The 13,158-nt window shown below is 36.2% G+C and overlaps 1 protein-coding gene across 1 annotated transcript in view; it reads left to right on the top strand.

Moving 5' to 3' along the window:
* The window catches only part of CCDC18 (coiled-coil domain containing 18), a 140,912-nt gene that overhangs the window by 75,342 nt on the left and 52,412 nt on the right, over positions 1–13,158 (top strand). Inside the window, exons 20-23 of the mRNA XM_060139563.1 lie at positions 1,134–1,276; positions 4,214–4,377; positions 4,595–4,808; positions 10,467–10,566. Coding sequence (XP_059995546.1) covers positions 1,134–1,276; positions 4,214–4,377; positions 4,595–4,808; positions 10,467–10,566 — 621 coding nt within the window. The remainder of the gene's footprint in view (positions 1–1,133; positions 1,277–4,213; positions 4,378–4,594; positions 4,809–10,466; positions 10,567–13,158) is intronic.

The raw sequence follows: 13,158 nt of genomic DNA, 5'->3' as shown, positions 1-13,158 counted from the left end.
AAGCCACTTCAATGAGAAGCCCGTGCACCGCAATGAAGAGTAGCCCCCGCTCGCTGCCATTAGAGAAAGCCTGCGTGCAGCAACGAAGACCCAATGCAGCCAAAAAAAAAAATTGAAAAAAAAAAAATGAAGTGGCTGAGGTTAACTAGGGAGAGAACATAGAATGAGGGGTGAGATGCCTGACTTTGACAGAGCTCTGAAGGATACAGTACCTGGAAGCCAAAGTAAGTATTTCATGACTTAAAGGATGATAATTGGTGTCATGGGCTGCTGCAATCAGTGTCAAGTAAATTGAAAGTTGAAAAATGTCCATTGGAATTAGCTGCATGGAAGCCATTGGTGACACAGTGTAGTTTCTGTACAGTGTCTAGATTGCTATGGGTTGAGGAATGAATGAGAAAGTGAGAAAAATGATACAACAAGCATAGAAAAAATCTGAGAAGTTGGGCTATAAAGAGGAGGAAAGAAATGGTGGTAGTCGGAAGGAGGTAGAGGTGTGGAGGAAAGTTTTTTATGATAGGAAGGTCTTGAACATGTTTAAATGCTAATATAAAGAAACCAGAAGAAAGAGAGATTGAAGATATAGCAGAGAGTAGAGGTAGTAGTATGAGGTTCCTTAAAAAGTGGATTGGAGTTGAATCCAGAACGCCTATGAAGCAGTTTGACTTACATAGGAGGAAGAATACCTCCTGCAATGTAGTAAAACAGGAGGAATGAATAGGAGCAAATGCAAGTTGTAACGTTTGAGGGCAGATGGGAATTCTAGGAATTGGTATGAGCCAATTTGTGAAGAAGGAGAGAAACATAGTTTGACAAGAGAAGAAAGAGCATTTCAGATGAGGATGATGAAAAGAGGAACATTTACCATTATTCTGTACAATTCTTTTAAGTCCTATTTTAGTGTTATGATGTGGTCACTTCTATAAGTATGTGTGTGAATGAAATATCTTTCTTATTAAAAATTGTTTTGCTTTCATATTTTCAAAACGTTGTTTCTCGGTCTATACTTTGATTTTTGTAATAACATCTTGAAACTGATAGGCTAGGCTACAAATTTATATAAATATTTTTCTTCTGAAAAATGTTGAACTGTGTTTGAATTTAAAATACTTAACTGAAAATTGCTTTACAAGGTATCAAAACTTGAACAAGAGCTTCAGAAACAAAGGGAAAGTTCAGCTGAAAAGTTGAGAAAAATGGAGGAAAAATGTGAAGCAGCCAAATATGAAGCAGATTTAAAAAGGCAAAAAGTTATTGAACTTACTGGTACTGCCAGGTAAAATGAATATGTTAGTTTATATTTGTCTTCCTGCTTTAACATCAGTCATATTTGAGTTTCACTATCAGATAATGTTCAGTGAAGTGTTTGCTTGAGGAATTAATTTCTCTACGGTGTGTGTTCCTATAGCATTGTTTGCACCTCCCTCATATCCCTCATGCCTTTTAGTATTATAAGTTAATATCCTTTTCTCTCCTACTATATTGTAGTTCCTTAAGGCCAAGATAATATATGGTTTAATTTAAGGGTCCTCCCACAACAATCAGCATAGTTCCTTGTACCTCATAGGCACTCAGCAACTGTTTTATTAACTTGAATTGTGAAAGTGTCAGGCAAAGATGTACTCATATAGAGGAATTTTTCATGGATTCTAATTGTTTATGGGAGGGAGTAAATTAATAGAAGAAAACAGTGGTCTCAACATTGACTGAACATTAAAATCACCCAAGGAGCTTTAAAAAGTACTGATGTCTAGGTCCTACCTCTAAAGATCCTGATTTAATGTGGCTCGGCTGTGCTAAGAAATCAATAGTTATTTGGTCAAGAAAGGGAATTATGAGCTGAAAGTTATACCTAGCTTCCCCAGACCTCTTATACTTTGTCGACAAGAGTTGACATAATTAATAATAAACTCTTAATTAGCCCACCATTCTACCAACAGGAATAAGAGTTAACTTATGCATTTGAACTTAAACCACAACATCCTCAGACTCCCTCCCCCCCTCTGACAGGAATAAAGGTAGGGCCTTTGTGCTTTGAGTAGCAACTTGCTTACCCAGATATCCTCAACTCTGTCAGTGGGGTCAAGAAGATATCCTATGTTTAAGACTAAGACCACAGTTCTTCAGACCTTCTTTCTGCCATTGATATTTGTCTATCCACTAACACAGCCTCACCACCAGTGTGTACCTTAATTCCACAAAAACTAATCAACATTGTAACTTTATCTTTGCTTGTGCCAGATTCCCCAGAAGCATCAGATTTCCAGGCGTTAGATTTACCCTCATCTCTCTTACTAAGTCCCAAAAACCTCCTCATGTATTTTCTTTCCTTTTCCCACCGCATCTGAACTTGTGAAAGATTTCCACTTTATCCTCTGGAATTTACAGTCCATCCTGAAAGACATTCCCTATATTCTCTATCTCTTCTTTTCTCTTGCTGTAACAGAAATGTGACTGTCCCCTGAGGACATTGCTTCTTCCCCTGCAGCTCTCTAAAGTAAAAACTTTTCCCCATAGTTCTTGTACCACAGGATTGAGATGGGAAATAGTATGACATACACCATGAACCTCATGTCATCAGATCATATCATCCCTCGTTGTTGCTGACACCTACAGGCCACCTGACTTACATAGCTCTTTCCAACACTACTCCTGTCTTTATTCTTGGGGATTTCAATATACATCTATCTAGCTGATCCTCAGTCACTCACTCACATTATTTATCCTAGATCTTATCGTTTCTAATATCTCCATTATTTCAACATAATCTGAATACTATGCATCTACCTCTATATTATTACCTCATTCCCTTTAATATCCCTAATTCAACAATTCTTTGATGTAACTAGGACCTCTGATCTATCAGTTCTACCACTGTCTCATTCCCTAATGCCCTTTCTCCTCTCTTTACCTAGCTTAAATTCTAATTAATCATTAAAATCACTGATTTACATAAACCCACAACTCCTTTACCTCTCTCTTACTTTGTGTACACAGAACTAAAAATCCAACTCAGACTAATTCATGCTTGCATCTTTACAGAGGCTGGAGAAAAATATAACGACACTGACCAGTCTTACTTTATACCCATAACTTCAAAACCTTAGGCATTTTCTTAATGCTGTCTGTCTGGCAATCATAATGTTACTTACTCTTGTAGAGGACTCTTTTACACCTTTGCCTTTTCTTTCAAAACTCTAACAACCCCTCCCCAATCCTTGCTCTCACTGATGATCTTGCTTTTGTTTCACTAAGAAAATTGAAATAACTGCTTCTTTCTTTTCTTACTCCCACCCTTTGACTTCTAGACAAAAACTCTTCTTAATTATAGCTAATAGGCACATTCAGTGGGTAAAATAAGTTCTAATTACTAGTAGGAAGCTTATGAACTAGATGAATAAACTTCATAAGAAAGATATATCTAGTTCCAAGATCTTCTCTTCATGAAGCAGGGTTTTTCTCTGTTCCAACTATTGCTTCTTTCACTTCTGAAACTATAATTTATAAAACTGTTTTTCTCTCCCAAAAGGGTTTAGAGTTAAAATATATCTGTTATATATCTCTGTGGATCTGTTTTAAAATTAAAATATCTCAGGGATTTTCCTGGTGGTCCAGTGGTTAAGACCTCGCCTTCCAGTGCAGGGAGTGCGGGTTCATCCCTTGTCACGGAGCTAAGATCCCACATGCCTCGCGGCCAAAAAGCCAAAACATAAAACAGAAGCAATATTGTAAAAAATTCAATAAAGACTTTAAAAATGGTCCACATCAAAAACAACAATCTTAAAAAAAAAATTAAAATATCTCCAAATAGAAAGAAAACAAATACATTGAGCACCTTTTGTGTGCCAGGTAGTGTACTAGGTAAATACATCATATAGTTGTGTTTAGTGGCATGTAATTGGTACAGAATTACAGTCTATTAGTTGGAGCATTTTTAACAATATAATAGGTGATTTAAGATTCTGACTAGACATTTTTTTTTATACAGCAGGTTTTTAATTAGTTATCCATTTTATACATATTAGTATATATATGTCATATATAGTATATATATGTCAGTCCCAATCCCAATCTCCCAATTCGTCCCACGATGACTAGACATTTTGCTGATATTTGTCTTTATATAACTTGCAGACTTTGTTCCATCAGAGATAAGTTAGTTGATTTTTAAGTTTCCAAATTATTATTTATTTTATTTTTTGTTTTTAATTAGGCAAGTAAAACTTGAGATGGATCACTACAAAGAAGAACTGTATAAAATGGAAAAAGAAATAAAGCACCTAAAACGAGATGGAGAAAATAAAGCAATGCATCTCTCTCAGTTAGACATGATATTAGAACAGACAAAGACAGAACTAGATAAGAAAACAAACGCTGGTAAGCAACAGGTTAGCTCAGCTTAGCTGCCTGCATTTGTATATTTAAAGAAATGGAATAAAGTGAGAATTTGAGATGACGGGGAAGGGACAATCAGTGGTATTTTGCCTCTTATAGATGAATAAAATTGGATATTCTTAATTATAATTGCTTACAAATTTCTGAATAACAAGTAGTTTATATATATAATTCTAAAATTATTCTCTGCTTTTAACAGTGAAGGAGTTAGAAAAGTTACAGCACCACACTGAAACTGAACTAACAGAAGCCTTGCAGAAACGGGAAGTACTAGAGACTGAACTACAAAATGCTCATGGAGAATTAAAGAGTACTTTAAGACAACTCCAGGAATTGAGAGATGTTCTACAGAAGGCTCAGTTATCATTAGAGGAAAAATACACTACTATAACGGATCTCACAGCTGAACTTAGGTGAGTTAAATACTAAAAAATGATATCACAGTTACAGGTACTTCACTTTATTACCCTTAGTCCTTGGGTCATACTATAGAGTTTGTTGTTGAATTCTAGATGTCCAAACTTCTCAACTGCCTTTAGCTCACTGTGTCTCATCCTAGGCAGTTCATCCCATGCTCCATCTCACTAATATAGCTGTTGCTGTTGGCTAATACTTCCATCCTTGTTCTTTGGACCATTTTACATTGGCCCTCTCCTGTATCCCACAGTGATAAAAAATGGTTGGACCAGCATACAGCACTGATTAATAGAAAAATAATATTAACAATAACAATGTTGTTCTTTGTGTTAAGCCCTAATTTTGTGCCAGGACTATGGCAGAGACTTCATATATGATCTCAATCATTTCTTTACAACACACCTATGAGTTGCTTATTATCACCTTTTTATGCTTGAGAAAACTGAGGCTTGAGAAAATTAAGTAAAATGCCCAAAGTCAGATAGTAGGGTCCAGAGAGGGGAGTGAAACACAGTCTGTCCAACTCTAAAGTCTGGTTTCTTAGATTAGCAGCAATAGCATAAAATGCTGTTCCAGTACACATCTGTGGTGAGTAGGGGTGGAGAGCCAGACTGGAGCCAAAGTGTAGGAAATGGATTCTGAAAAGGAAAACAGACCAGGATATGAAATGTGTAATGAAAGAACAGGATAGAGAGAAGCAAGGTGACCCAGAATCTTAGATATTGTAACCTTTGGTTCAGAGCAGGACCCCTTCTCTTTTCTACCCACAAATTCATTCTTGGTAAATTTCACATAGCTTTAAATACTATGTGTCAGACACTTCCAAACCCATATCTCTAGAAAGACCTCTTCTCCAAACTCCAGACTCATATCTAATGACCTACTTGTTATCTCCACTGACGTATTTTAAAGAGGCATCTTAAACGTGGCTAAAACAATTCATTTTTTTTACTCATAACCCTGCCCTTCCTCCATCTCATTATTATGGAGTTGCTTAAACCAGAAATCTATAAGATTATTTTTATCTCTTTCCCTCCCTTTTATCATCCAGTCTATTAGCAAGTCATGTCAACTTTATTTCTAAAACATATTCTGAAGTCTATTGATTTCTTATTTTTTCTACTACCACCTTAGCACAAGCCATCATCATCTCTCACCTGGTCTGTTGCTGTGGCTTCCCACCTGGTCTACCAGCTTAAATTCTTGACCTTCCCCACAATTCATTCTCCACAGAATTGATTTAAGTTTATGATTCAAAACATAAATCAGATCATATTGCTTCCCTACTTAATCGTCTAATGGCTTCCCAAAAGATTCAGAATAATAACCAAGCTCCTTGGGAAATGTAAATCAAAACCACAATGAGATACCCCTTCAATCCGACTAAGATGGCCATAATAAAAACAAACAAAAAAATCCAAGCAGAAGGGCTTCCCTGGTGGCGCAGTGGTTGAGAGTCCGCCTGTCCGTGCCCTGGTCCGGGAAGATCCCACATGCCACGGAGCGGCTGGGCCCATGAGCCATGGCCGCTAAGCCTGCGCGTCCAGGGCCTGTGCTCCGCAACGGTAGAGGCCACAACAGTGAGAGGCCCGTATACCACACACACACAAAAAAATCCAAGCAGAAAATAACAAATGGTAAACTAAAAAGGTTACAGCCTCTGTGGAAAACAGTGTGGCAGTTCCTCAATAATTTAAACATACATTAACCATATAACTCAGTAATTCCACTCCTAGGTAAGTACCCAAAAGAATTGAAAACAGGTGTTCAAACAAAACTTTTGCACAAATGTTCATAGTACGGCTATTCCCAATAACCAGTAAGTGGAAACGACCCAGCTGTACACTGATAGTTGTAAATGGTTAAACACAGTATGGTGTATCCATACAAGGAATATTAATCAGCCGTGAAAAGGAATAGAGTACTGAAACATGCTACAACATGGATGAACCTTGAAAATATTATGCTAAATGAAAGAAACCACATATATGTTGCATAATTCCATTTATATGAAATATCCAGAATTAGCAAATCCATAGAGATAGAAAGCAGATTAATTGTTGCCAGGGACTGGGGGAAGGGAGAATGGAAAAAACTGCTAATGGATATGGGGTTTCCATTCAGAATGATGAAAAAGTACTAGAAATAGTGGTAATGGTTACACAACATTGTGAATGTACTTAGTGTAACTGCATTGTACACTTTAAAGTGGTTAAAATGGTAGATCTTATGTTATATGTATTTTACCACAATCGAAAAAAAAAAATACAAGCTCCTTTTCCTGTAATACAAAGCCCAAGGTTCCTGCCTACTTCTCTGGCCTCATTTCATATTGTTCTGCTTGCTCCTGGCTTTTTTATTGTACTTAAAGTTTACCAAGTTTTTTCCCACCTTAGAACTTCTGTCATAGCTGTTTCTTCGGCCTGAAATAATGGTTGTGTGGCCAGCTTCTTCATACCCTTCACATTACCTCAAAGCGCCCTTCCCTGACCACCTATTCTAATATAGCCTCCCAGTCACGATCTCATCACTGTATTTAATGTCCTAACATAGCACTTTATATTATATTTTTCATGTTGAGTTGTTTATTATTTATAGTCCATCTCTTGACCTAGTAGAATGTAAGCTCTATGTAATGAACAACATCTATCCTGTTGCCTATTAATTCCACTGTACATAGAACCTTGACATATAAGAAACATCCAATAAATATTTGCTAAATGATTAAGGGAATGAATGGATAAAAGAAGTAAAACAAAACTTAAAATTCTAGCTAGTAGCTGAATTTTGGAAGCGCAGCTATTCATATAGACAGCAATTAGAGCTATCTTTAGAATTCATTTCATATTACTTTTAGAACATAAGTTTAGCCTTGTATGAACTCTTCAGGCTTTTAGGAGAACAGTAAACATCTCATTAAAGAAGTTCAGAATCTGCTTTTTAAAGTCAGCACCTTTATTATATTGTTTCATATTTAAGATTGGAAAATCATATGAAGATTCAAGATCAACAACATTTTCATCCTTTGTGATATCAGAACTTAGAGTTTGAAATTAAAATTCTCTGATCAGAGGCTTCAGAGTGATATAAATATTAAAATTGTATCATTTTAAGCATTTTTATATATAAAATTATTCATAAGTTAGTGTTTTAAGAGGGCTAGAATTTATAAAAATACATTAAAAAATACATTTAAAATATTTCTATATTAGACTTCAATACTTCACTAAATGTAAGGTGTCATTTTGAGTAAAATTTGCATAAGAAATACAGTGGTCGTTTACTGAGCTTTGGATATCAGGGACATCAATCATGAGATAAATGCCTCGTTCAATTATAGTGAACTCACAGCTATTATATATAAAAGACTTGCAGGGGCTTCCCTGGTGGCGCAGTGGTTGGGAGTCCGCCTGCCAATGCAGGGGACGCGGGTTCGTGCCCCGGTCCGGGAGGATCCCACATGGAGCGGCTGGGCTGCTGGGCCTGTGCGTCCGGAGCCTGTGCTCCGCGATTGGAGAGGCCACAACTGTGAGAGGCCCGCATAACGCAAAAAAAAAAAAAAAAAAAAAAAAAGACTTGCAAACACTCCTTTGATCTATAGATGAAAAAGTATAGATATATTTTAAAAATTCTTATACTGATTCAATCTTATTCCCTGGTAGTGCTTTCAACATTTAGCTTAAATTGTCTCCAATAGTAGAATCTGAGAAAGCCAGAGATAAACCCACGCATATATGTCACCTTATCTTTGATAAAGGAGGCAAGAATATACAGTGGAGAAAAGACAGCCTCTTCAATAACTGGTGCTGGGAAAACTGGACAGGTACATGTAAAAGTATGAAATTAGAACACTCTCTAACACCATACACAAAAATAAACTCAAAATGGATTAAAGACCTAAATGGTAAGGCCAGACACTATCAAACTCTTAGAGGAAAACATAGGCAGAACACTCTATGACATAAATCACAGCAAGATCCTTTTTGACCCACCTCCTAGAGAAATGGAAATAAAAACAAAAATAGATAGGACCTAATGAAACTTAAAAGCTTTTGCACAGCAAAGGAAACCATAAACAAGACAAAAAGACAACGTTCAGAATGGGAGAAAATACTTGCAAATGAAGCAACTGACAAAGGATTAATCTCCAAAATTTACAAGCAGCTCATGCAGCTCAATATCAAAAAAACAACCTAATCCAAAAATGGGCAGAAGACCTAAACAGACATTTCTCCAAAGAAGATATACAGATTGCCAGCAAACACATGAAAGAATGCTCAACATCATTAATCATTAGAGAAATGCAAATCAAAATTACAATGAAATATCATCTCACATGGGTTCAGAATGGCCATCATCAAAAAATCTGTAAACAATAAATGCTGGAGAGGGGGTGGAAAAAAGGGAACCCTCTTGCACTGTTGGTGGGAATGTAAATTGATACAGCCACTATGGAGAAGAGTATGGAGGTTCCTTAAAAAACTGCAAATAGAACTACCATATGACCCAGCAATCCCACTACTGGGCATATACCCTGAGAAAACCATCATTCAAAAAGAGTCTTGTACCAAAATGTTCATTGCAGCTCTATTTACAATAGCCAGGACATGGAAGCAACCTAAGTGTCCATCAACACATGAATGGATAAAGAAGATGTGGCACATATATACAATGGAATATTACTCAGCCATAAAAAGAAACAAAATTGAGTTATTTGTAGTGAGGTGAATGGACCTGGAGTCTGTCATGCAGAGTGAAGTAAGTCAGAAAGAGAAAAACAAATACCGTATGCTAACACATATATATAGAATCTAAGGGGAAAAAAAAGGTCATGAAGAACCTAGGGGCAAGACGGGAATAAAGACAGACCTACTACAGAATGGACTTGAGGATATGGGGAGGGGGAAGGGTAAGCTGTGACAAAGTGAGAGAGTGGCATGGACATATATACACTACCAAATGTAAAATAGATAGCTAGTGGGAAGTAGCCGCATAGCACAGGGATATCAGCTCTGTGGTTTGTGACCACCTAGATGGGTGGGATAGGGAGGGTGGGAGGGAGGGAGACGCAAGAGTGAAGAGATATGGGAACATATGTATATGTATAACTGAGTCACTTTGTTATAAAGCAGAAGCTAACACACCATTGTAAAGCAATTATACTCCAATAAAGATGTTTTAAAAAAATTCCCATAAGAAATACAGTGGTCGTTTACTGAGCTTTGGATATCAGGGACATCAATCATGAGATAAATGCCTCATTCAGTTATAGTGAACTCACAGCTATTATATATAAAAGACTTTCAAACACTCCTTTGATCTATAGATGAAAAAATATAGATATATTTTTAAAATTCTTATACTGATTCAATCTTATTCCCTGGTAGTGCTTTTAACATTTAGCTTAAATTGTCTCCAATAGTAGAATCTGAGTTAACTTTTGCCTTTTTAGAACACTCTGTTAAAGTAGTTGCATTGATATCAGTCATTTTCTTTATACATTATTCCTTTAATGTGAGCTCTCAATCTGAAATAGTTGAATACATCCTGTCACTTTTAACTTACAGGAAAGGTAACCCACTTGATTTAATTTTTTTGAAACTATAATATTCCTATTTATTTGCTTAGATCTTTTTCACTTTGTTAAATTGCAGGGAATGCAAGATGGAGATTGAAGACAAAAAGCAAGAACTCCTTGAAATGGATCAGGCACTTAAGGAGAGAAATTGGGAGCTAAAGCAAAGAGCAGCTCAAGTTGGTTTTCTTAACTATATATATATATATATTTTTTTAACTATATTTTAATGAAATTTTCTGTTAAAATACAATCGCACAAGGTTTCAGAGGTCCCCTCTTTTTGGCAAAATAGACATTTTTATAGCTTTTTTAAAAAAATTCATTTATTTTGGTGTGTTAGGTCTTTGTTGCTATGAGCGGGCTTTCTCTACTCTTCATTGCTGTGTGTGCGCTTCTCATTGAGGTGGCTTCTCGTTGCAGAGCACGGGCTCTAGGCATGTGGGCTTCAGTTGTGGTGCATGGGCTCAGTAGTTGTGGCTCGCGGGCTCTAGAGCGCAGGCTCAGTAGTTGTGGCTCGTGGGCTTAGTTGCTGCGCAGCATGTGGGATCTTCCTGGACCAGGGCTCGAACCCGTGTCCCCTGCATTGGCAGGCAGATTCTTAACCACTGTGCCACCAGGGAAGTCCCTTTATAGGTATTTCTTTTTTATGTGCATATAAATATTTTTAAAATTAGAAATATGTCGTCTCTCTTTATCTTGCTATTTTTATAGCAGGTGGATTTTCGGGAATGAAGTTTAGCTTAGTATCTGAACCTTTTGATCTCTTTTAATACTGTATATCAGAAGAAAATGGGATTAAAGGAGTTACTTGCTCAGCTAGTATTTATTAGAGGAACAAAAATATTCAGAAGGCATTATTTAGCAACATCTTTTTTAAAAGACTTTATTTTTTAGAGCAGTTTTAGGTTCACAGCAAAATTGAGCAGCAGGTAGAGAGATTTCCTGTAAACGCCCCACCCCCACAGATGCGCAGCCTTCCCCATTATCAACATTCCCTGCCAGAATGGTACATTTGTTAAAGCTGATGAACCTATTGATACATTGACACTTCATAATCACCCAAAGTCCATAGTTTACATTACAGTTTACTTTTGTGTTATACATTCTAGGAGTTTGGACAGCTATCCATCATTATGGTATCATTCAGAATATTTTCACTGCCCTAAAAATCCTCTGTGCCCCACCTATTCATCCCTCTCCCTCTTATCCCAACCCTGGCAACCACTGATTTTTTGCTGTCTTTGTAGTTTTGCCTTTTCCAGAATGTCATACAGTTGGAATCATATTGTATTGTAGCCTTTTCAGATTGGCTTCTTTCACTTAGTAATATGCATTTAAGTTTCCTCCGTGTCTTTTCAAAGCTTATTTCTTTTTAGCATGGAATAGTATTCCATTGCCTGGATATATTATGGTTTATTTATCCATTCACCTGTTGAAGGATATCTTGTATTGCCTTTGCTCCTTTGTCAAAGATCAGTCGACTATATCTACATGGGTTTGTTTCTGGTCTCTTCTGTTCCATTGATTTATTCACCTATTCTTTCATCAGTACCACACTGTCTTGATTACTGTACCTTTTTAGTAAGTCTTGAAGTTGAGTAATGTCAGTTTTCCAACTTTGTTCTCTTTCAAAATTGTGTTGGCTCTTCTGGGTTTTTTGCCTCTCCCTATAAACTTTAGAAGCAGTTTGTTGATATCCACAAAATAACTTGCTGGGATTTTGATTGGCATTGCCTTGAATCTATACATCAAGTTGGGAAGAACTGACATCTTGACAATATTAAGTCTTCCTATCCATGAACGTGAACTCTCTCTGCATTTATATAATTCTTTGATTTCTTTCATTGGAGTTTTATAGTTTTCCATATATAGATCTTGAATATGTTTAGATTTATAACTATTTCATTTTGGAGAATGCTAGTATAAATGATAATTTTGTTTTTAACTTCAAATTTCTCTTGTTCATTGCTGGTACATGGGAAAGCAATTGATTTTTGTGTATTAACCTTGTATCCTGCAACCTGCTATAATCACTTATTAGTTCCAGGAATTTTTTTGTCAAATCCTTTGGATTTTCTACCTAAATCATCATGTCATCTGCAAACAAAGACAGTTTTATGTCTTCGTTCCCAACCTGTATACCTTTTATTTCCTTTTCTTGTCTTACTGCATTAGCTAGGATATCCTGTACAATGTTGAAAAGAAGTGGTACGATGGAATATCTTTGCCTTGTATCTGATCTTAATGGGAAAACTTTGAGTTTCTCACTGTTAAGTGTGATGTTAGCTGTTAGTTTTTTTTAGATATTCTTTATCAAATTGAGGTAGTTACTCTCTATTCCTAGTTTACCAAGAGTTTTTATCATGAATAGATGTTGGATTTTGTCAAATGTTTTTTTCTGCATCTATTAATATGATCATGTGATTTTCTTCTTTAGCCTATTGATGTGATCAGTTACATTAATTAATTTTCAAATGTTGAAAAAGCCTTTCATACCTAGAAAAAATCCCGCTTGTTGTGGTGTATAGTTCTTTTTATACATCGTTGGGTATGATTCAATAATATTTTATTGAGAATTTTTATATCTATGTCCATGAAAGATACTGGTCTGTAATTTTCTTTCTTTATAATGTCTCTGTCTGGTTTTGGTATCAGGGTAATGCTGGCCTCAGAGAATGAGTTAGTATTTCCTCTGCTTCTATCTACTAAGTGAGAGTGTAGAGAATTAGTATAATTTCTTCCTTAAATGTCTGGTAGAATTCAGCAATG

The sequence above is a fragment of the Lagenorhynchus albirostris genome, chromosome 2, assembly GCF_949774975.1.
Source record: "Lagenorhynchus albirostris chromosome 2, mLagAlb1.1, whole genome shotgun sequence".
NCBI lineage: Eukaryota > Metazoa > Chordata > Mammalia > Artiodactyla > Delphinidae > Lagenorhynchus > Lagenorhynchus albirostris.
This window is presented reverse-complemented; position numbering and strand designations above follow the sequence as displayed.